The 24,612-nt window shown below is 45.8% G+C and overlaps 3 protein-coding genes across 3 annotated transcripts; 1 reads left to right on the forward strand and 2 right to left on the reverse strand.

Moving 5' to 3' along the window:
• Positions 1-3: 3 nt before the first annotated feature.
• SMYD4 (SET and MYND domain containing 4) lies at positions 4-5,552 on the forward strand (the record flags this gene model as incomplete). The annotated part of the gene is made up of 8 exons (XM_009709547.1): positions 4-66; positions 572-1,724; positions 2,031-2,213; positions 2,519-2,685; positions 3,374-3,506; positions 3,931-4,047; positions 4,395-4,518; positions 5,233-5,552. Coding segments are annotated over 8 exons (2,091 nt in total), but the record flags the coding sequence as incomplete, so codon positions are not given.
• A 510-nt stretch (positions 5,553-6,062) lies between these two features.
• SERPINF1 (serpin peptidase inhibitor, clade F (alpha-2 antiplasmin, pigment epithelium derived factor), member 1) lies at positions 6,063-10,554 on the reverse strand. The gene is made up of 7 exons (XM_009709545.1): positions 10,472-10,554; positions 9,864-10,065; positions 9,629-9,784; positions 8,614-8,817; positions 7,685-7,827; positions 6,852-7,062; positions 6,063-6,471 (listed from the first exon to the last, which is right to left on the reverse strand). The coding sequence occupies exons 1-7, from the start codon at positions 10,547-10,549 to the stop codon at positions 6,212-6,214; spliced, it is 1,254 nt and encodes a 417-aa protein (XP_009707847.1). The 5' UTR covers positions 10,550-10,554; the 3' UTR covers positions 6,063-6,211.
• Positions 10,555-17,374: 6,820 nt separating this feature from the next.
• On the reverse strand, positions 17,375-23,687 carry SERPINF2 (serpin peptidase inhibitor, clade F (alpha-2 antiplasmin, pigment epithelium derived factor), member 2). Its single transcript, XM_009709546.1, has 8 exons — positions 23,628-23,687; positions 22,827-22,889; positions 21,357-21,774; positions 20,903-21,046; positions 20,494-20,697; positions 19,520-19,662; positions 18,721-18,925; positions 17,375-17,891 (listed from the first exon to the last, which is right to left on the reverse strand). Exons 1-8 carry the CDS (start codon positions 23,685-23,687, stop codon positions 17,566-17,568), a joined length of 1,563 nt encoding a protein of 520 aa, XP_009707848.1. The 3' UTR covers positions 17,375-17,565.
• Between the last annotated feature and the right edge of the window lie 925 nt (positions 23,688-24,612).

Here is a 24,612-nt window from a genome sequence, read left to right on the forward strand (position 1 = left end):
AGCCCTGAGGTGTCCGTCTGCTTCGCCAACCGCTCCGCCGCCCTCTTCCACCTCGGCTGCTTTGAGGTAAGCGGTGGTGGGGCAGCGGGACCCCCGACAGCCCGTCGTGTGTGTGTCCCGTCCCCCCCCAAGCTCCTGGTTCCCCCTGAGCAAGTCTGCACACCCAGAGGCCTCAGGCCACCCACGTAGCAAGAGCGGGGATTGGAGTCAGGAGGGTCCCAAACACGATCTGAGGTGTTTACCGCACAACGTTTGCACACAGGGTTCAGGTGGGTGCTTCTGCAAACCCTGAAATAATGGGTATTTGATTGTTAGAACAAGAGACTGTAGATCAGATGTGCTTCTGAAGTTGTGCTTAAAGCATCCATCATTACTTAAACTTTCTGAAGGGTTCCTGCTTTCCTTCCTGTTCTATGTCAGGAGGCTTTATTTGGCCAACAGGTTGGGTATCACATGGAATTTAGTGACTAACATAGCCTTGTTAAAATATTCTGCATCTTAGACGGAATAAAAAAGCACAAGTCTCAGCTGGTTTTCAAGTACATTTAAAAGGCCTTGTCTTTGTTTCTAGGTTTGTTTGGAAGATATTGCCAGGGCTGAAAGTCATGGATATCCAGACAGGCTGCTGCCCAAGGTCTTGCTGCGGAAAGCTGAATGTCTGCTGTGTTTGGGGAGGTTACAGGATGCAGCAGACGCCCTCAGTGTGGTGGAGAATAAAATTTCTATGGATGGGATCATGACTAGTCCTACACACCAGACACTGCTAAAAAGGTTAAGTCAACTGAAGATTAAAATACACGAGAAAGAGAACTGTCCAGAGCCTGCACGAGAAGCGTGTGGTGCTATTCAAAGAAAGTCAGAGATCTGGGAAGAGAATGACAGTATTTCGGGTGCATCTTCATCTTTGAGCTTGAATTTTGATATAGAGAGAGGACGTCACTTGGTGGCCTCCCAAGACATCCTGCCAGGACAGAACCTGTTGAAAGAGGAGGCCTTTGTAAGCGTGCTCTGCCCAGGGGAGAGCCATCTTCTGCAGGACAGTGGTGAAACAGCGTGGGATACTGGAGTTACTAATGCAGATCTTTATTGCCACCGTTGCCTGAGGGAGCTCTTAGCCTCAGTGCCTTGCGGTGGGTGCAGTTACGCAAAGTACTGCAGCCAGAACTGTGCAGATATGGCATGGAAGCAGTACCACAGGTCAGAGTGCTCCCTGGGAGCTCTGCTTCTCACATTAGGGGTCTTCTGCCATGTTGCCTTGAGGACTGTTTTACTGGCAGGATTTGCAGAGGTTAGCAGGCTGGTGGAATGGTCCCACGATGGTGATAAGGACCCTCATAACCCTGAGGCAAGTTGCAAACATTTCAGTGAGGCACCAGATACAAGAGCTGGTACCAGAGGTATCCCAGGTTGTAACGACGATGGTCAGTACCAGAGTTCTTACCAAGCTGTGTTCAACCTTTTGCCACATGCCGAGAAGCATAGCCCTGAACATAAGTTCCTTTGCATGCTGAGTGTAGTAGCTATATGCAAACAACTGCAAGAAGCAGGCCTAGAGGCTGCTGTTTTGAATCGGGAATCATCTGAGAAGTGGTCCAAACCAAAGACATGTGAAAAAACAGCAGGTGAATTGTCCCCAGAGCTGAAGACTATAGCAGAAGCAATGCTGAGGCATGTGTTGCAGCTGCAATGTAATGCCCAAGCAATCACTGTAATGCAGGAGTCAGGTAAGATAAAAACTTCTAAGCCCTTCTCTGTTGTCCTTGATCATCTAGCTTGTGTGAAGAGATTGAATTATCAATTGTAAAAAGCTCCCATTGCAGATGGGAATGACTTGCTTAAAATTTAATGGCCTATCCCATGCTGGCCTGTTCTCTGGTGCACATGTAGAGGGTATTTAGCTATTATTTATTGCAGCAATGTACCAGAAACCTTTCTACAGCTATCTGCAATTGGCCACAGTGCTCGTTGCATAAGTTGCGTGGGTTATTGAGCATTCATTCTCAACCTACTTGTTTTTCCTCTGTCTTTAGGGTCCGGAGATGGTGCTGTTGTAAATAAGAAGCCTGTGCGCCTGGCGACAGCCTTCTTTCCTGTCCTCAGCCTTCTGAACCATTCGTGCTGTCCCAATATCAGTGTGTCATTTAGCGGGACAGCTGCCACTGTCAGGGCATCACAGCCCATCCCAAGTGGCCAAGAGATTTTCCATTGCTATGGTAAGTATTAACTCTCTGTTTGTCTCAAGACAGAGACGTCCTTTCACCTCTACTTGGCATGCTAACTCATTGCTATTAATATCATAATTCCCAGTATAATGTTGCTGGAGTCTTTGTGCATAAGCCTTGATCGAAGATATCAGTGCAGGATTTTATCTCCTGAGCCCACTGTTACATTTTCGGTCTCCAGTTATGTCCTTTCCAAAAGATGACATATCTAGTCTTAATTACAACGAAGATAGATTTAGTTTGATGTTAAGAACTGTGCCTGTTTAGAGATTTCTACCCTTGCCATCCCTTTGCAGGGCCTCACCGATGCAGAATGAGAGTTGCTGAGAGACAACAGCTTCTCAGTCAGTATTTCTTTGAGTGTCGCTGTCAGGCATGCCTTGATGAGTTAGAGTCTGATGTCAAGAGTGTGGTGTCTGTGAGAAACTCGTTCTGCTGTCCTAGCTGCCGGGCTCCAATGCAGGTAGTTATTCCACAGTTATGATTGTGTAACTTATCAGGATGTGTAATGTTTGGGTCTCTGGGAAAGTCAACAGTTGAAGACCTCAGTCTGTGATCTCTGCACAGAAGGCAAAAGCTCCTGTAGACTCAAGACAGTTTCTCACTGTTCTTAGCAGCTTTCTTGTAATGTTCTGGTATGTCAGTCTTCCAGCATTATAGGGAAAATAATGCCTTTAACAGCAAGGTAAAATCCCTTTGAACTTGGTGAAGGATCTTTAGAATATCAGGACCATGAACTAGGGGAAGGGGGATATTTAGGAAAGAAATGGAGGCCTGGAGTCTAGAACAGAAGGTGTACATATGGGGGCTGTATCTAGAAGGAGTCACGCTCTGCAGTTCACAGGATGTAAATGGGAACAGCATGTAGTGTGGGTTAAATGGGGAGAAGTCAACATAGTATGTATTTTGTATGAACATTACAAAATGTACCACATGACCCTGCTTTGGCCTAATCTATAGCTCACATAGTCACAGCTATTGCTGGAAGTTTCTCATAAAATCGAATAAACTAACAGCAATTTACAAGCAAGTCACTTTGTTTAATGAATGTAACTGAGAAAAAATTTAGCACCTCTGTAACACAAGACAGAGATAACGGAGATGGAAATTAAGCTTTGAGTTGAACGTGAACACAGGGGTGATTTCCACAGGGGGAAGACATGCTTTGTTGTTCAAATGAAGCTTGTGCAATCTCAGTCAGCAGAGAGAGCCTGTCACGCCGTTTTCGGGACCTTCAGCAACAAATCAAGACAGCATTAGAACTGCTAAGAGACAGGAAGGCTGGTAAGGCTCAGCTTTCTACTTTAAGGTCAGCAGCTAATGAGTATAGATAGGGAGACGTAGTTCTAGCCATGAGATGGCACTGTTGCTTATGCAGTTGGGGTCTTTTGGCTTGCAGCCTGGTGTTTTAGGTTTTTTATACCCCTGATCCGGGTGTTAATCTAAGTCACACGTTGTTCCATAGTAACTAAAAGAACTCAGGGTAACATTGGAGTTATGCGTTCCCAGGCCTTGCTTTCCTGGAGTGAGTTGGGCCAACACTGTGTTAGAATAAGCAGAGTTGCAGATAAGTCAATGTTAAATCCTAACCAAATCCAAATCTAGCTGTGTAAGATGCAAAGATGAGATTGGACTGATATTATTTCACAGATCATGGAAAGCTGGAGGCTGGCCAGTAGGATGAATTTTATACCCTGTTTTGTTATAGATCAGGCTATCAAAATGCTCCTGAAGTGTAAGATGGATGCTGGAAACTTCTTGTCTCCAGAGCATTTGTTGATGGGAGAGATGGAGGATCATCTGGCACAGGTCTATGCTACTCTTGGTATGGCATTGTCTTTTGATTAGTTTTCTGAACTTTGAATTCAACATGACTAGCCTTTTCTCCGACTAGCCCTTTCGCTGTTCTCCTACTGTATTTCTCTAGTTTTGACAGCAGGGTGCTCAGAAAGACTACTTTAGCCAAAACTGCATTCCCAGCAGCCAGCGAACAATAATGTGATCTCATGTTCCTCTAGATTCCCTGTCCTGGTTCTGAGGTCAGCAGCCTCCCAAGAATGCTGTGGACATAACTCATCACATTTTGCATAATGCTGTCAGATTCTTCGGGTAGCGGTAGCTCTAGACAGTACTTATTCACGTTTCATTTTTTGTTTTGTTTTTTTCTATCAGGGAAGTGGCAGGAAGCAGCCAGACACCTGGAGAGGAGTATTGAGATTGTGGAAATGCATCATGGGCCATCCAGTGTAGAAATAGGTCATGAACTTTTCAAGCTGGCACAAATTCTCTTCAATGGGTAAATTTGCTTTCATTCTCTGTCCATTCCCTGCACCACTCCTGTGTGTCTGACACAATAGTCAGGTGTCCTTGGCACCTTGCAGGGTGTCTTGCAGGACCCTGGGCAGTCTGGTACAGGTACAAAAGTTGGCCATTACTCAAGTGCAAGTTCTTTAACCCCACTGCAGTTCACTTATACCTCATGACTCTCTTTGGACCCATTTATCTGCTTTGTGCTTGTCTATTCTTTTCCTTTCCCTGGCTCCATTTATTCCCTGTCCTATTGTTTTATTTTGACAACTAGTCACCCTTGGTGTTTGTACCTCAGTTGTATAACGTTGCTGACATCTTTTCAAAGGAGGAAATAAAATCTTCTTGCTCTATTTTGGCCCTCTCTTGGCAAGCAAATCTCCTGACTACTTTTGTAAATCTTCTCACAACACCTCCCTTTAACTGAATTAATTTTAGCGGGAGCTGCAATGTTGAAGTAGCGGGCACCTATACTCAAAGATAATGTTTTAAGTTTTTGTCCATCTCCTTACCTTTTTTATCCCCACCCTCCCTTTGCAGCTGAAGTGCACGCTATTTGCCTGGTGCTAAAAGGCAGTGGAGTATAGGATCTGTACCCATAAATAGGTTGAGGTTTTTGTTGGGGAAGGGTTAAAGGTTGCGTAAGTCAAGGAGCTGAATTAAATATTCTGTATACTCTGTTCTTATTCTCTTCCTATTCCAGATTTGCAGTTTCTAAAGCTCTGAGCACAATTCAAAGAGCAGAGGAGATTTTGTCAGTGCATTGTGGTCCTCAGAGTACTCAGATCCAGGAACTACAAGAGATGAAGACCTGTCTGTCAGAGCTTCCCAGAAGCATCCTTCAGAGGACTTAATTTCCCTGTCAAAGGAAGCTGCAATGTGATCTTTCATCAAAGCTAAGTTTCATGTGGTAAGCTAGTCACGTAGTACAAGCTGGAAAATCATGTGTAACAACAACTTGAATGAAATCTGAAATGTTCTTTAGTGAGACTGTTGTAAATAAAATGACCAATTCTAACATGAGGGGTCTGTGTGTGGTATGGTGAGAAGAGATGCCGTTGTATAATTTCTGCACGTGGGTTTGAAGCAAATGTTTGAGATGCTTGTGTACGTGTGTGTTTCTAGAGATGTGAATCTCCCATGTGTGGTACCGTGATGGTTATGAACCTGCAGTCATCCAGACCACACTGCCTTTTATTTCTAATACTATGAAGCACTTTTCTTCTTGCCAGCATGAAATGTAAATGGTTGGAACAGGTGAGCCGGCAGGCTGGGAAGTGTAAACTTACAAGCTATAAGAGGGGGCAGTGCAGAACTTGGAGGGCAACCAGCGCAGACCTGTCAGTCATGAGGGATTCACTATAAACAACTGGTGTCAGGTGGAGAGACAAGATAGGGGAAAAATGAAGTATACACCAGATGATGCTTGCATACAGGGTACGAAACTGCATTGTGGTTCATCTGGGGAAAATGGGAGTGTGAAGGCATGCGACATAGGTAGATGATCTTTCAAGGGAGAGTACTGGGGCTTGCTGAGATTAATAGCAAAAGCTCTTTTATTGCAGCATGAAGGCGTAAGATTTGCAAGTTGTGTCTTTGTGCAGCAGAGCAGGGAGCCAGTATCCCTCCCAATACCACCCTTTCCATTTGGGCCTTACCATTGCATATTATTGTGAAGGGATCTAAACACTCCTGGGATCCAGGATCTTGCCGATGAAGAGGAGAGTTCCAGTGGTATCATCTCGCAGTACAAGAAGGAAAGGTCTGTCCACATGATATTCTATGGGGAAGGTCAGACGAGCAGCATTCACCCCAGGATTTGGTGTGGATCTTTCCCCATCTTCACTAAGCTCCAGAATTGCCTTGTGTTGCACATGAGATAGCTTAACGGGTTTGGCAGAAATCTTGGTAAAATCAGGTGATGTGAAAAGTGATTGGAGCCCTGGAGGAAAGAAAGAAAATTCCATGAGCTGAAAGCATAGACTGCAGGTGAGGGAGCAGTACTGCTAATGCTGTGATCCAGGAGGGCATGTAGCTGCTCTGGGAGAGTTTATTGGGGGTAACAGGGAGAAGAAGCTTAAATCTGTTTGAGAGGGAGAAGCTCACTACAATCTCAGAAGCGTTGTTTGAGCTTGGTGGAAAGATGTGATAACAGGTTGAGGTGTGCTGGACCAAGGTGGTTTAGTTGCTGGTGAAATCTCTACACACTGACAGCAGGACCTAACTAATAACCCATCAGCTTCATATTCTTCTGAGAGCAGGAAGCAACTTGCCCACTGCTTTGAGCCCTGGCAGTCTGTAGAGGGTGTGCAATGTACATACTTGTCTCCTTTAGCGTGTTGCCAAGTGCCTCTTCATAGTTCAGCTTTAGTTTGGGTAAGCTTAGCACAGCGTGGACTGTCTTCAGCTCCTTGTCTACATCATGGACAAACTCAGAAGTAAGGCTTTCCTCAATCAGAGTCATATTTTGGGTCACCTTCGTAGGCAGGAAGAACATGGCACTGATTCCCTCTGTCAATGGCAGCTGGGCAATCTGGAAGGCCAGTTATAAATAAGAAAGGGTCACATCAACAATAAACAGTTTTACCCGTCCCATACCGGGCACAGGCCTGAATCTTGACTGCCTGGTCAGCCTTTCCAGTTAATACTTGGTCTTCTTCCCTGTTTGCTTTTATCAGACATGCTGCTTCCTGACCCCTCTGGCACCCAGGCTTTCATCAACCTATGCTGCACTTTTTTCTGCTATTACATGGCAAGTGCTATCTCTTGTTTGTTGAATCCTGTAATGAACTGCAGTATTGCTTCGGGAGATTCTCAGCTGGAACACCTTTGAGCTCATGCTACAGTGAAAGATTTGTTGAAAGAGGTAGAGATGGAAAATTTCTGAGTGTGCCCTGCCCTTCTTGCCCAACTTTAGGTCAAGCAATACAAGCTAGTAGGACCTGTGCATTATTTAAATTCTGGACCGCTTGTCACATAGCCAATGTAGAAGTAGGATATTCTAAGAGTCAACATACTGCCTTTCAAAATAGGGATTGCAAAACTAGCCTGATGGGAGGAGCAAGGCTGTCTTCTGGAATGGGTTAACAGGTAAGTGTAGCTGAGCCTGTTCCTCAGTAGGTTTAGGAGATCTTGTGCAATATTTGCTCTCTGACCTTGCAGTTGAGTTCTGAGTCAAAACCGTATCGCAGTATCGCTTTGGGGTCTGACATCATGGACACCTTCACAGTTCTGTCCTCATCCAGATGGAAGTCCTTCAGGGCAGTCATCTTGGTGTCAAACTTGGTTTTCCATGTCCCTATTTTTTAAAAGATGAAATGGAGGATTTTCTGGAATCATAGCATATGAAACTGGGCTTGTGTCTGTGGCTGAGTAATCTTGCGCTTTATATATACGGTATTTGTGCTTTAAGAGTTGAGGCATAACTGAATGGCGATAGGGATGGAAATAGACTGATTTGAGCTACTGATTTACTGCCACTCTTTGGCCACTCCTTTTCGTCTGAGAATTGGCTAAATGGGAAATAAAAAATCAAGCCAGTGTATGGGTGGAGTAGCTATTGGGAAGTTGATGTCTACTTATGTAATTACAAAACTATTTTAAAGGGTAACAATTGTGTCAATGCATATGAAGTGCTTCTCTCCCCACCCTTTATTTTGCTCTTGTCTCTAAACGATAATTCTCCAGGACACTGGCTTACAGCATGTTCTAGAACAGCTCTCTAATGTCTCCCTCCATTCCCTCTTCACTGGTAAAAAGGCTCAGTACACTCTTTAAGCTGTGCCTTCCCTAAATGGTAATATTCTGTCTCTTGCCGTGGAGTTTTGTGAGCTTAAACTTTCTTCTCTGGTCTCTTACTGCAAATAGGTCAATATTCAGCTTCACAAGAGTAGTAATTCCTCCCTGGAGAACTGTTTCTGTTCAGGTAGCGTTCATATTTTCTTTTTTACTAAATGTTCTCACACACTTTCTTCTTACACTCTGACAGTCTGTTTTCTCTATTGGAAGTGAGAGCATTCCTTCACATCTCTTCTAACACATGCTTAACAGACCCTCTCTGTAACCAAGTACACAACATTCTTACCCTTGAAGTAAGCAGCCCCAGCAAGGAGAATACTGACGTCTGTGGGCATGTCCTTCATAAACCGCATAATCCTTCCCTTTGTCTGCTGTCGTACCCAGTTGTTGACTTCTTGGAGGTCTAACTGGGTATTGCCGCTTAGTGCCCTCAGACGCATCTTGTAGGACTTCTCTAGTTGGCTGTGAAAACCAGGCTTCACCCTCAGTCCTGGGGAACAAAAACATAGATATTGCAGCTAGCTCCCTTATCAAAACAATCTCAAGGCAGCAGATTGCAATCCAAAGCCCAGCAGCAGTTCTCTCATAAAACATCTGTGGCTGTGTGTATACAGAAACCTGCTTTGAAGAAGAATGAATGAAGGCACATTGAGGAAACTGATCCAAATCCTATAGCCAGCTGTGCTGCAGTATGGGATAACTCTCTTCTGAAAAGTAAAGAAAGGAGATAAGAACAGAAGGCTTGGACACAGCTATTCCTACATCAGTCTTTCTTCTTTCTCCAGCTTGCTTTATGAGTATGGCTTACTCAACCTACTGCATTCTTGGAACCAGTAGGTTCCAAAAGATAGCTCTTAGCTTTCTCAGCAGATGTTTATTGCATGCCAAAAGCAGACATTTCAAATAGTTCTGCAAGGAATTAAGCAAATGAATATGGCTGAATGCTATCACAAATAGAAAATGTGATTTGTCGGTCACATGTGGATCATTTCCTGGATGTTAGCAACACCTGCCGGAAAACCTAGAGTGAGGGCAAAATTCTCAGCAAGTTTCTTCTAGGTCTTCTGCATGTTAGCTGCTCTGTCACCAGTGTCTTTGTGTGCAGAAGTCTGGTCTTTTATTTATGTGCACACAAACTTTCCAGGCTTTTTCTGGAGCAGCAACAGCATTCCATGCACAGTCTACATCCTGGCTCAGCAGTATGTCAGAGCCAAAGCTGTTAGTGCGGTGTTAGTGCAGTGTGTCCTACCTGCTGGTAGTTATTTAGGTAAAATTTGATAGAGGGGAAGAAGGACTTTTACTTTTCTCCAAGATGATACGGGAGGCACTTTTCATGCTCTTCTCTGGTCCAGTCACGCTGGTCAGTAGGTCCTTGTAAGTGTTGTGGACCTCAGCTTTGTTAAGCAGATCATAGAAGAGAGCGCGAGAAATCACATCTTCTGTTCGTTCTCCAGCCCCTGCCAACAACAAGGACAATGATATGAGGGGAGGCCTGTCATGCCAAATAGCGTGTGAGGAAAAGGGGCAAGAACTCACCAAGCGAGAGACCAGAAAGTGCCGTAGCCAGGCTGAATGGAGACAGTAGCACGTTGGCAGTGGCTGTCCGGCTAGATTGCTGACGGTACAGGTCATAGCCAAAGTTGGAGACTGCAGCTGCCAGCTTGTTTACAGGGCTCTTATAGAATGGATCTTCCTCTTCGACCTCGCCGGCGTTGGCTCCATCAGCCGTGGCAGAGTTCTAGTAGGTACAGGGAACACTTTGGTTAGACTTGCAGTTTACAAGGGCAGGTACAGTTGTGATAAACTTTTCAAAGGCAAGCAATCTACAGGTACTCTCCTATGATCTACAGAAATACTGGCTTAATCTTACTGAGAGAGAGTGTAGGAACAGTTACTTTAAAGTGTGCCATTAAAGCCGAAGGCAGCACTCAGATTGGAATCCACTATTTCTGCTTCACGGTCATCCCCTGATGTAACTACTGTGGTTTTATCTAAGTAAAGCAGGAGTTAGTCTCATTATGTTGCTAAATAAAATCCTAGTAACTTAGGAGGGTAGTGCTTAATCCTTCTGTAAGATTCTCTAAAATTAAATTACGTGCTCTGAGTATCTCTCCCTTACTCTCTGCATGTTCTCTCCTACTCACCTGCTCAGTAGCTGAGTTCTGGGATCTGCTTGGGACAGTTAAGAGACCCAGGAAAAGGAGAACCACTGGAATCTGCATGCCTGAACCTACAGAGTAAGAACATGACAGAGGTAGTTTGAGCAACCAAGCAAATACATCCCTACCACTACTATTTGTTGTACCTGGTTGTGACAGGAACTGCACTGACACATGCTGCTGCTTGTCCTTCCCAATTGTGAAACACATACCTGATCTTAGCTGGGTTTTCATCTTCTCTAATTTGAAGTATTCAGCCAGCCTGGCCCCAATGACTTTAAAACTGGGCAAGCACACATGTCTGGGTGTGCCTGAGCACAAAAGCAGATGTGTGTGGCCCGAACCACACTGATGCTGGCAGTTACTGAGTGCCAAGGTCCAGAAAAGCATGAAAGCATATCTTCTGAGTTTTAAACTTTAAAAAATTCAATACTTCATTTGTAAAACGTAGCAGATCCATATTGTTGAATGGGGCAGAAGATAAAACTGACTGGTTACTGCTCTGCTATACAAGTTACCTGCCTCAGGAAGTACTTTGTCACGTTTCTTGTGTCTGCATGTACCTGGAAGGCTGTACAGCCTATATGCATCCTTTGCTTCTTACTTGCAATTTGATAAAGTAAAAGTAGAAGAGCTTTCTTAAAAGACAGTAAGGAAAGAGGCTGGGAGTAAATACCTAACGCTGGGCCAGATCTAGGGAAGAAGTGAAAGACAGAGCTTGGCTTATTCAACATTTGTAACGGAGGTGGGAGAAAAGTACCAAACTCCCCAAAGCCGTTCCTTCTGTGGAATCAACTTGTAATCACTCCAGTATTGGCATATGTGGCCCTTCCAGACAGATCTGTCTGGTCCAAAGGGCAGTGTGTAACCCAGGGTTTCACTGTGGGTAAACCAGAGCTACTGCAGAAGTGTCATGCCCCCGAGAACAGACGCCACTGAGGCTGGTCTGAAGCAATGTTTATATAGATTCCCAGAAATTAAAGGAAGAGGGTTGTATTTAACTAAGCCCTGTGATCCAGGCATCCAGTGAAATAGGAGAAAGAACATGTGTTTCAGATTAAGTTCAGCTATAAAGAAAACATGCCTGCTGGTAGAAATACAACTTAAAGCCACGTGGCTACAACAGCCCCGGTTCAGGACCCAGTCTGTTCAGGCAGAGGTTTTACTTCAGTGAAAGGCAGTTCACTGTTTCCCTTTCCTGCCAAAACCCTTTTCTTCTGGAGGTAGCTCTGCCTTGGAGAAAAAGGTATCACAGTGGAGGTTTTAAGTTTTCATCTATGTTTAGACACTGTAACACACAATTGGTACCCTCTTTTCCCTGTGCACTTGCATCCTGTGACTAGCTGCTATCCTAGCTGCCGAGTGGATGAGGTATTCTGGTGCAGAAGATGTGTATCAAGAGGATTTACTATACTGGAACAAACCAATGCGTTTGGTGGTATGATAGCAGATATGATGTTGGGATTGCTCATATCGTTGCAGAGTTTTACAATGAATAGGCACCATGCTGAAAGAGAGATGACAGAAGCTCTGCGTGAGTCTAAGTTAAACAGGTCTTAGCAAGGGCTTTGTGAAGATGCCTACACCAAGCAGTACTCAGGCATGCTGAGCGGAAGAGGTTTGGCCCAGTGTAGTTTAAAGATGAAGGTTTTCCATGGAGCATAACCTTTTCTCTGAAAAAAAAAAACAAACCCAAAACTCAGCACAACCTCTGCTTCCAACTACACCGAGCTCCCGGGAGCATGAGAGCGGAGATTGGTTTTGCAGATTTGTATTGTTTTTGCCAGTACTGTCACCAGCTTCATATTTCTCAAACTTTGCCAAAAAGCAATTTCCATTTTAGAAAGACAAAGCCTTTTGCGTTTGAATTGGCCTGAACATCTGGATTCTATTTGCATGTCTCTTAGGACACAGCCAAAAATGCAGAGAAAATAATTTGGTTGGAGCAGCGGTGGGATGGTTTCAGGCGTGATATTAAAATCTGTCGCTGCCTTTAAAGAGAAGAGAAGGAGCAACAGCATGCAGCATGTGATGTTACAGTCAGGAAGGTACAGGAAGAAAACTTTGAGAAATGAGCTGAGAAAGAGCTCTGTGTCTGGGAGCTGTCTATTTCTGAAGGCCTGCAGGTGCAAAGGAAATCTTTTGCTTTCCATCTATAGCAGTACATGTCTCACATAATTTATAAACACTTCTGATTTTAGGGGTGCTGTGAAACATCACTCACGAGTTCAGGCTGCTTGCTGTGATCGCTCCACCCCACAGCACTAACTCCTTCTGAAGCATCTTGTAACCACTAGCTCTGGAGGACTTGACTATCACCAAAATTGCAACCGTCACAAAGAAAAAGCATGTTCCCAGCTGCAACACAGATGCTAAAAGGGCAGAAAACCACTCCAGCTCCCAAGCACAGTTCAGCCCCGGAGGCAAAGAGGTGCCCTAGGACGCCGGTGGCTCCCAACCCTTGGTGAGATCTCTCATTTGGTGGGAATCCCACCCTTTAACACCTGCAGAAGAACCCTCCTTCCCCTTTCCCAGGTCCTCGGAGGGCTCCCCAGCCCCTGCCCTCCGCTCCCCTGGCAGCCAGCAGGGCTGAGCTCCCCCTTACCTCCGGCTGCTCCCGCAGGCTCCCACCCGGTGCGAGTCCAGGACACTGTGGGTTTGGTGCAGCCACATCTACTTTTTGCTGCTTCCCCAGCCCAGCCTTCGGCAGGCTTCAGGTTACAGCTTCCCAGGGCTCTCTTAAAGTGCTCTGCTCCCATTTTCCACTGCTGCTACCCTCCTGCTGAATTGCACTAACTTTTTAACCCTGCCTTCCAAAAATAAATGTGCTCCCTGCGCTAAGGGCAGTCTAGCGGGTAAAGCACAGGTCGGAGAGGCAGGTGCTCCCTGCCCTGTTCGAGCAAGTCTTTTATTCCCCGCAGTTTTGCCGTATGTCACATGAGGGAATTTCTTCTGTCTCAGAGGTATGGTTAATGCAGCAGTCTGTCATGGATTTATCTCCAAGATATGCAACAGACTTGTAAAGCGCAAGCAGGATTCTGTTGCTGTTTAAAGCACTTAAGGAGAAGATGTTCAGAAGTGGTCCTATCTGGTGATAGCTACTAGTTAACAAGAAGTTACTGACATAACTGGCTTAAAGTTTTTGGCTGAAAAGAAGGAGACTAAAAAGCCAAGGACTCTTGGTGAATAAGATGAATTAACAGAATGTTGTAGGAGCTTACAGAAGGATAAATGATCTGGAGAAGGGAAAGGAGCAGAGGGGTTTTGTTGGTTTTTGCAATGGAAGACTGTAGGGGAGTATCCATCAGTGCACATTTAAATCAAGACAGTATTTTTCATAAGTATTAAATTGTAAAACTCACTGTAACTAGATATTACAGAAGATGAAAGATAAATAGATGGGGGGAGGAGGGGGGGCGGAAACAACCCAAACAAAATTAGTGGAAGACAGGTCCATTGAAGGCCAACAATAGTCAGATGTAACATCAAACTCAGCACCTGGGCAATACGACCAGAGAACAGTTGTTTTTCCTTGTCCCTAAGTCATTCTTGGCTTTTTTTTCCCCCCGGTTATTTGTTACTGGCTACTGTGAGAGCCAGGATACTGGGCTAACTGGACATGTAGCTAGCCTGATCAAGGGCAACTGTTTGTCTACTTGGAAGTGCTGAAAGTAAACTGTAGGCAGTAATGTCAGTGCCCCCAGCCTGGGCTTGCACTGGGACATCTCCTTTTTGGGCTGCCAGCCTTGCCACTAACGGGTAATGAGGAGTTACTCACGCATGCTGGCACTGAGCTCATACAGTCCCTCAGCAAAGATGAAAAGATGGTTTTAGAGAAGCATCAGCTGCTGTTTTTGCAAGCCAGAAAGGCAAATCAAATAGTCTGCCCTGTGATTAGTCAGTGCTTCAAAGGTGACCCTTTCTAACAAGGAGAGTAACAGCTCTGCTTTCAACTGCTTCTCAGCTTGCTCTGTGAGAAATCGTCTGCAGAGAGGTGTTTGTACTTGTTAGTCTTCCATCGTTGGCCCAAGAATGGAGGTGTTGGCTGCGGAGATATCTTCTGGTGGTTTTCATCTCTTTTTGATACCTTATTTGTGGTATTAAAATGCCTTTTCTGGAAGGACCACTAGAGAAGTTCTTACATCTCATCTGTATCTTCAAATGAAAGCCCATCTGTTTAAATACAGGTTTGGTTTTAAACCATGTAAATCAGAGTGGCTGTTGTATAGAATGTTATTACAGACCAAACCAAGCTTTATTCCTGTAGGTGAAGGGTATCCCTGAAACGGTGCATTATACTCGTCTAAACTATACTCATTTTGTTAAATCAATACAAACGTTTTAGTGTTGTTCTGGTTTGGGCTCAAGATGGTAGGCAATATGCTGTCTGAACACTGTTCACCTCTGCTGTAGAAGTACTGATCATGTTCGTATGAATTTGCTCTAGTAAGGAAAAAATACATATAAAATTAAAGATACTCGGACTTATTTGATATTCTGAGCCAGTGGTGAGAATGATGAGCTGTAGAGCAGACACCCTATGCTAGTCATGTCTTCTCAGAATAGAGCTCCGTCAAAATGAAAGCTTAGCAATGCAAAGTGGAAATTCCTGAGCAGAGACATTAATATTACTTTGCATTTTACAACCAGCCTCTTCAGAAGAGTTGGTGGAATGAAAAAGAGTCTTAAGGTTGGTGTAACTGATAATTTGTTGAGCAAAGCACAGTCATGGAGGGCTGCTGTAATGTCAAATAAGATAAAATTAATAGTTTGACAAGAATAGGTTGGAGGAGGAGGGATGGCAGAAAGACAGAAAATAGGAAATAAGAAGCAAGCTGTTCAGGAAAGTGAAAATGAGGTGAAAAAAATCTCATAGAAGAGGGGGAGCTGGAGGGCAGAGGCATGAAAAGGAAGACTTGCACTTCGACTTTTGCACAGGTTGCAGTGCGACAGGGTGGGACTCAGGAAGGCTAGCGCTGAGGTTGCAGTAGCCAAAGCAAGACTTACCTAAGGCATGGGATGGTAATTCTGAATGTTAGGAATGAATCTGTATAAATAAATAAACTAAAATGTTCCCTGTGGCCTAGAGCTATGCCCTCATACGAGGGCTGGATTCTTGTGGGTTTACTTGTTAAAATTACACGGCCCCGTAATTACACCCTCTTTTTTGAAGGGTACGTGTCATTGCATTGGTTAGAGGAGTGGACATTATCTTTAGTCGTTCTTCCCCTTTTAGACTGCAAGAAATGTGTAATTGCAGGTTTGAGCCAGGACTTTTTATTCCCCAAAGTCTCCCTCATCCCTGAAATTCATGGTTAGTGAGTCAGTCCTTCTCTTATTCCAGCAGATGGTGCAGACTATTCAGGGACGGAGGCTCCCAGAAGCGTTCTGCTCCTTCCTTTGAGGGAAGGCAGACTTCCCAAGTGAGGAACACACTGCCAGAAGGATGGTCCTTGTGCTCTGTAATTGCTATTTCACAAAAACGAAGCACCTTCCTTTTTACACAGAAGCTGAGGGAGTTCAGAAGCAGGATCTACTATGGACAGCAGTTGTTTTGTACAGAAATAGCTGCAGCGTGGCAGGCTATGGTGAGTTAGACTGATATTTTTAAGTGGTAGGATGGCTTGGTTGGGTGGAGGGTTCCCAAGATTCTTTCATGGTAGCTTATTTCAGACATGCACTGCTACCTCAGAACAAGGACTGTGCCCATCTCAGACAAAAGTGAAGCTGTAACAGGACATTGCCTTTTGCCAAAACAGGACAAAAGCAGTGATATTCAGCTACAGGCGTCAAAATCTGCCCCTTCTTCCCCTGGAAGCTGTCCCAGCCATCTATAGCATTGTGCTGTGGAGCCAGGAGTATCCCAGTAGAAGAACAAATTGCAGCTAGCAGATGCCAGATCAGCACCTTTGAACCTCCTGGTAGATGCCAGCAGTGGTCAGGTTATGCCCAAGAGAATGGTTAAGGACTGTCACATCCCTGCTTATCACTGCATTGCTGCTCACAGGCAAAATACCCTCCTGTCCCCACGCCACTGAGCTCATGCTCTAATTCAAGGAATTCTGCCCGTTTCACAAAGCCAGCTGTGACCCAGCGAGTCTTCCCTGCACACTGCAGGTGAGATGCCCAAAGCTTACGAGACTCAGTCCTTGGACAGCCTTTACAGATTAGCCATTTCACCTCACAGCCTCTGTTCTCCTCTGTGATGAGGGGTAGCAAAAAGCCCCTCCTATCTTTCCATCTGTCACACCCAGACTTTTTTCCTCACAGTCTTTGCAATTATTCAAGTTGTGTGCCTTTTTCCTTTCTCTGTTGGGTCTTTCAATGCAAAACCTTAAGCAAATATATTCTGCTTTACTCTTTATTATTCTGCCAACATAAAAATTACTAAAAAACACTTTATAAAATATGTCTCGAAAAATCTAGCATTACCCAAGAACCTAGAGTTTCCCAGGAATAAGGATCCAAAGGGGTTTCCCACTGCAGACCCTCCCCACTTCAGATCCCAATAGCCAAGGAGTGGGAAAAAGGAATCTTTGAAAGGAGCCTGTGCCTGGAAATGGCTGTGATGCATCCTAGAGAAGACAACTGGTTACTAGTCCAGTTGATCTAGAGGTTATTTTCTAGGTGGGTACAGACAGTTTGCGGAGGAACACTTTGAGGGAGACATGTTCACAGGAACTGCGGAAGGAAGAGCCGTATTAACATCTCTGGCTGTTGTCCAAGCTGCCAGATGCTAATGATGATTCCAGGCTACAGAGGACTCTAATAAGAGCTTAATAAAAACTCTAATAAGAGTCTGGGGACAAGGATGTCTCTCTTCCAGGACTGAGAGCCCTGGAAGGGAAATCCAGGCAGAGCAAGATTTTCAGGTTCAACAGGGGGGAACCCCAGCCTGGAGAAGCTCATCAAGGCTGGAATGGGCTATCTCAGGACTGGTCTCTAGGGATCTGTAAAGGAAAACAGCAAGGGATTACCTCCTGTGGCCTCAGAGGGAGGTCTCCAAGGACAGGAGGCCTCTCTTAGCTGGTCCAAAGGGTCAGGTAGCAGTCCCAGAACACTTAGGCTCTGCTCTTCTCTTATTTGGGCATGGGGTACTCATTGACATCTGTTGCTTCGCGTGGGTCCCGTGGCTCTTTTATCTGGGGAGCAGCATTGGGGTTAGGGTTCTGGACACTGCCTATAAAAAGCGGAATGCCTGTTTCCTCTTCAAAGATAATGAAGACAAAGGGACGGTCAAGGCTGAAGGCAGAGACTGAGCGTGAAATCGCGACACTGGTAGCAGCAGATGCTTCCATCCCATCTTCTTTAAGCTCCAGGGTAGACTGATGCTGTATACTGGATACAAAGAGAGGCTCATCTGTGATCTTCTGGAGATTTGGGCTTGTGAACAGCTCCTGGAGGCCTACAGAGAAATAAGATTAAATTAACCTTTCCCAGTTGGTGCCACCAGCTCTGATTTTTCTCAAAGCTGTCCGAAGAAAGCAATTCCCTAATCTGTTGCTACATGCCTTGTCCACCATGGAGGACTGGAGAACTTGCAGGCAACAGAGACAAAAGCTGCAGTCCAGCCAGGTTCCCCAGTCCCTCTCTGTATAAAGAGCTGAGGGTGCCAAAACCAGAACAGTTTTCACAAGCTTTGTCCACCTCTTTTAGGATACTAGTGTGAGAACTTAAAGCCTTCCTTAAAAAGCAGTAGCAAGCCTGAAGGCTTTTTCTTGCTAGGCTGGAAACACTTTTACAGAGATTATTTTTTTAAGCAATTCTGCAAAACAAAGTGAACTCTTAATTTATTCTCATCTGGAAATGCAGTGCATGGTGTTTTATTTCGGTAAGCTCCCATTTCCAGGTTTTGTGATCTGCATTCTCTCTGCTGGCAGTTTCTATGCCCTGGACATTATGTTAAATGACAACGTGGGAGATAAAGGTTGACGCATGGGAGGAAGCTGGTCTTGGCTACAAATAGGGGAATAGGAAGAACTCGTAAAGATTGTGAGGAACTGTGAATGCTGCCTTCTCTATAGCATCATCTTGTTGGAGCAAAACATTTGGTGCTAGGCAAGCAAAGAGTAAGGAGGAGAGGAAAAAGAGATTAAAGAGTTTGGATGATATCCGGAGCAAGCTGTGAGGCACAGCTTTAGCAACAAGGATGGCAGTTTTTAGTGTCAGCGAACAGATGCCATATAGCTTGATCAGCTTCACTTATTCTGTGCAAATCCTGTTAGAGGCCTTACCCATTCGACTGAGAACCTTGTTGAGTTCCAGCTGGTAGTCCAGTTTTATTTTGGGGATCCTCACTGCGGTGGGTACCTCTTTAGGGAAAAGCCTGCATAGTCGTTCGTAAGGGAAGTTCGCCAGCACATGGGAGGCATCCCGAGTGTACTGGTTTGGTACAATGACCACAAAACTTATGTTACTCTTAAAGGGAAACTTGGCCACCTGGAAATAAAACCAACCAGAATAATTTAGGAAGGAGGAAAGTCCAGAAAGTGATGCTTTTAATTATTTAGTCTTTTTCTAATTGGTCTACAAAGACAGTCTAGCTATGGGACGAAAACAGCCTGGTGGGAAGGAGGTATCTGATTTCTTCAGAGAAGAAAGTTTGTTGGAATAACAGCATTTGATTTTAGTATTTAGCCACTGACTAGTAAAGATTGTAGAAATGGCAGAGTGGAAGCCCACACGCACAACCATTGTACCCACTCTGGCAGTAGCTGTATTCTGAAGGGCTACAACATTATATTGTCTGAGGGAGTTCCTTTCCGTATGTCCTCATTTATCTCTAACTCAGGGCTTTAAAACGCCATTAATTCCCACTTAGTGGGAATATGTCTTCGTGGTTTTTCCTAGAGACTGAGAGAGAAGATTCAACATTCTTTCTAGAAGCAAGGACAAAGGGTGCTTATTAAATTTTTGTGTGCTATGCCTGTTAAAAGACATCTGGTTTTTTTGAGAGAATACTTGCAGTCAGTAAAATACCATAGCAAGAGGAAATTCCAGTCAAAACTTGTCGTGCTCCTAACAGAGCCCTACCTGAATGTCCTGGGACTCCAGTGTAAACCAGCTCAGGGAGTACTTCTGGGCTTTCATCATCTCAACTGGGACCACAAACTCATTGTCAAGGTGGAATACATCTGGCGCAGTGAAGGTAGCATCAAACTTATTCCTCCAAAACCCTATCAAAATAAAAGTTTAGAAATCAACAAAGTTAAATTTGGGTAGGCAAACAGAAGCTGCCCAACTGACACTGCTCTTATCATGAGTTCTCCGACAGGGCAGACAGTAACCAGGCAAGTAGAAATACAGTGAAGAGAAGTCAGTACCAAGGCTGGAAGAGCCCTAACAGCAGGAAGCTCTTATCTTCCAGAGAGGTACTATGGAATAACAAAAAGAATGAGGATTAATCCTCATGCCTCAGCGTGGGAGATTACTGAAGGCTACGAAGATAAAGTAATGGATGTTTGCACTTCGAAAAATGAAGAGTCTTGCCTTTGTGCTGCGGAGGGTGAAACATTGCTCCAAGACCAAGCTAAAACATTTGCAGATTTACACTGGAAGCAAGTGTTTGCTCTGTGTTTCGATGCACAACCCTCAGGGAATTAAAAGAGGAAGATGTGCCTGACCACTGTGCTGTAGTCAGAAAGAAATCCACAGAAGCTGCCTCCGAGCTCTGTGGTTGGCATGTAGTGAGTTGCACGTGACCTGGTCAAGACGAGCAGTGATGTGCCACTGTCTGGGATCCTGAACCAGGAGGCAAAAATACTGCAGGTTTCACCTTCTGCAACCTGGCTCTGCACCCGCGTAACATTTTTTAGCACATATGAAGCAGTTGGGAATCATTACCGCAAAGAAATCTAAGCAAGAGGAACAGCAGACGTATAAGAAAGGAACAAGCAGATTGACTAGCAAGAAGCAATGAAAGGAGATGCCATTCAGCTACAGTGCTTGCAGAAAAACTAGTAGGTTTCTAACTATTCCTCTTGAAAAGTAAGGTCTGTGGAGCTCACCGTGGAAATGGATTGCATTGAGCAAGAGCATCACTGTGTTTTCAGGGAGCTGCTGTAGGAAGGTGGGTATTTGCCCATTAGTTGCTTCCTTTACCCACTTGTTTATGGCTACAAGGTCATCCTCACTGACCCCAGAAAGGATTGCAGGCTTTACTCCGTAGAATTTCTCTGAATCCTCCAGGAACTTCTCTTTCACCTCAAATCCTGGCAGAGGGGAAGAATTCTACATGAAGTCATCAGACATTGAAAAAAATGTGCTCAGTGGCTCAGCTGACGGCTTGACACTCCCCAGGAGGAGTGCTTAGGGAAACAGAGACGTCTCCCAGTATGGCACCATGCTTCCATCACTCTCTGTCACCGACAAATTTATCCTACACCAGTACGGACCCCACCCCGTGCCAGCTCTCACCTTTCTGCAGGTACAGACGCGACGCAAGGCTGACGGTGGATTCTGTGAGCCTTTTGCGAAGGGTACCCAACGTGTGGTGGAGACAGGGCACCGACTTCAGAAGCATCAATTCCAGCAAATGCTTCTCTGTCTGATTTGCTGCTCCTAAAAAGCAAAGTCAAATTCCTGTTAGGTCATGCTCACGCGGTGGAAAACAGGGACGTTACGCTAGCTGCCTCCTGTTAGAAACACACTGTGCTTTACAAAAGAGGCTGGAGAAACCTGGGAGTAGGAGCCTCAGCAGCGCCATGGAGGGCAGCTTCAATTGTAATCCTACCTAATGAAAGCTGCAGGGGTAAGATTAAGTGGAAGGTGCCGTATTTAATCTTTGCGTTTTGCACATTGGTTCCTAGTGCGTCCAGGAGGGGGTACAGGGAAGGGCAGGGAATGGTGCTTTTTGTAACTAAGGAGTTACCCAGTGCCAGGTGAGACAAGGCGAGGGTGATGCTGAGGGGTGACAGGATCACATTGGTTCTGTTGGACTCCAGCTGGATCTCTCTCAGGAGATTGATGCTGAATCTCATCAAGCCATCTGCTAGCCTCTGGGTCTTCTTCCAAGTCGTCTCACAGCTTTTATCTTCAGCCTCTCCTTCCTCTTCAGAAGAGGTAATTTCCCCAGATGATTGCTGTTCATTACAGTCCACAGCCTCAGCTATGACTTCATCTTCTGGGTTCTGGTCATTCCTTGTGCCTGGTGGGGTGGTGGTGAAAGGTAACATGGGTCCGTCAATCTCCTGGAAGCTATCATAGGTAAAGTCTGTCAGCTCTGCGTTCGGCACGGGTGAGAGAGTTCCCAGCAGAGCAGACTGTTCAACTCCAGCACTTTTCACGTCCTGGGGAGAAACAAGAATAGGGCTGGGAAAGCAGGAGCATGGCAATACCGTCCTTCGTGGGCTTTCCTGCACACCTAAATGGGTTTAGAAAACTCTCCAGCTTCTCTACTCTGGTGGTGTATTCAATTCTGTTTGCCTTTTAACCTTGAGGTTAAGAGCACCTCAATGAGTTTGGAAAACAGAAGGTCTCATGTCCTGGGAAAATGGACCGAGTGCGGGGCTGGCAGTGGTTCCTCCTCTGCTTGCTCCCAGGGCCTGCCCCAGGCAAAGGAGCCCAACAGGCATGCTTTGAGGGCAAGATGTCCTGTGCCTTCGCTGTTTATAGATCCGTCACCCTCAGCCTTGATTTCGCCTCCTCCTCTCACATATTTTAGCACTGTCTATCTGCCTCGTGCATCGGTCAGCACCCTCTACTGCTGTGACAGCCTGGATCCATTTTGGCTCAAATCCTCCTCCAGGCATCTGTCTCTCCTTGACTTGTCTGTTCTGTTCCATCCCATCCCTCTTCTCTCCACATTTCCTCATTTTCCAGTTTTTTAAGCTTTAGTCTATAGTACTGCTGCTTCGATCCTCACATTTGCGTGGTCTTAAAGACATGCTTTTTTCCCCTCAGATCTCCCTGTTCCCACCAGCATCCGGATGACATTCCTCTGCTGCAGGAGGGCTGCACTGTCAGAGCCAGGCTCGATGGGTAGCATCAGCTACGGGTCTTTCTCCCTTTCACCCTCATAGCTAGATGTTTTCCTCATTTTTTCGTATCAATCAGAAATGAAATAATCCACCTGCCAGTCCCTGTACCCACCAGCTACTGGTATTTCATCCATATGCTGCCCAGTTATTTAGGCTGGAGCTTCCAAGACGAAGGAGCACAGCTTGGGCAGCAGCATCGGTGAGGTGGAGAGGGAACCCTGCACAAAGATGGACCTTCTCATTGCACTGGCGCTGCTAGATTGGACTGCCTGGACTCATCCTATCTCAGGACAAACTGGAAAACCATTGCAAATACCACTGCATAACGTCAGTCCCCTTGGGTGGAACCAGTCATTGCTTACCTTCAGCTCCCCATCTTTGTCTAAAAAGAGATGCTTTTGCTCAATGGCATGTGCCGAAGAAAACTGTAGGGGAAAAAAAGCAAACCAAACAACAGAGGAACAAAGTCAGGTCCCAAATAATTTCCTCTGAATTTCCAGAGTCGGTCTTCTCTGCCCCAGCTCCTAACGCATTCCCATGGGGCCAGGTCAGAGACTGGCACCAGCCTGGCTGTAGCAGTCCTTGCACGGCTATGGCACGGGCAGGGATTTAGGATGCAGACCCAGAGGTGGTGGGGTCCACCGTGGGGAGGTGGACGTGAGCAGGAGCTGGGAGAGACTGCAAATGCTGGATTTGTTTAGAAAGGGACCAGGTCAGAAGGGTAGAAAATAATGTATCCTCTAGAGAGTGAGCAGTGCGGTTTTGCAATCTCAGATCTGACAGGGTTCCAGATTTAAAATGGGAGAAAAAGAAAGTTATTAAACAACCTCCTGTTAACCCCTGAAGGTCATGGTCACTAAATACAGTTGAAGCCAAGTTTCCAAATATTTTCTACAGAAATCCACTTGAATAATGAGAATATCCACAGCTATGTTAGCTGAGAAAAAAATTAGAAACCTTGCTGCACTGGGGCGCAGGCTAACCCCATAGCAGAGAAGCAGTGTCCTCTGCCAATCTGCCTTCCAGGGCTTCTCACGCAGAAGCATCAGGCGGTATTTGCCCGGTGGGCCGGTGCAGGAGAGCCCCCTCGCTCCCCTTGGCTGGGGACAGGGCTGTGCTCACACCGCAGAGGTCCCCACCATCACTGGAGTGAAGCGACTTACCCTTAGGTGACTGTGCAGAGCAGAGAGGCAGAGCAGCAACAGACCCCAGAGGAACACCATATTTCTGGAACAGAAGGACCAGCCAAGAGACAAGTTATTTCCAGCTGCCTGGCAGCAGCAAGCTGAGCCTATTCAGGTCTACAGGGAGAAAATTATCAACCTGGCCAAACAGGTTGGCGCAGGAGCTTGCAGAAAGCAATAGGGAGATGAACAATGCTGCAAAGAAACCACACAGGGCTCCTGGGTCCAACGCCAAGGCAGCGAAATCAGAGAGGAACAGGGACCCGCACCAGAGCAGAGCTGTAACCACAGCCAGGCTCCTACGTGACGCACTCCTGCTTGGATCCTGCGTTTCTGACCCCATCACCCTCATTCGTCTGGATTGCAAATGGTATTTCCCTAATCAGTCCTGCACACGTTGTGCCTCTGGAAGAAGACAAGAGCCTCTGGTCCTTTCCTGTGCAAACCACCGAGCTATGGGCACAGCATCCTCTGCTGTGCCCCCGGCTCTTGGGAGAAGGGATACTAACCTGCCTCAGAGGGGCTGCGGGCACTCAGCAAATGCTGTCTGAGAGGGACTTTGCAGGTAGAAATATGCAATACCAGAGCAATTTCTCAGCAATATGTCCTGGAATAGAGAGTCCTCCCCTTCCCAGCACTCGCCTTCCCCCTTTGCTGGCAAACCCAGCCTCTCCCACCCCCGCACTCCGGTTCCTGTATGGGACAGTGGGAGCAGGGCTTCCAGGGCCGTGGATAAAACCCCACCCATTCCCTGGCCACCGCTTCACCCAGCTACTTTTCCCATTCAAACAGAAATAACTTGTCTTCTAACCAAAGCCCAGTCCTTGGCACAGCTGCCATACACTTAATTCCTGGGGCTGCTTTCCATTCTCTGAGCAGTCCCTACTTTGACCTGAAACTGCTGGGCTGCGACCCCCAGTTGCCAAGTGGAAGAAGCAAAACTTGAAGACCCCTTCATTTCCCC

Source organism: Cariama cristata, unplaced genomic scaffold, assembly GCF_000690535.1.
Source record: "Cariama cristata isolate BGI_N322 unplaced genomic scaffold, ASM69053v1 scaffold24141, whole genome shotgun sequence".
Lineage (NCBI taxonomy): Eukaryota > Metazoa > Chordata > Aves > Cariamiformes > Cariamidae > Cariama > Cariama cristata.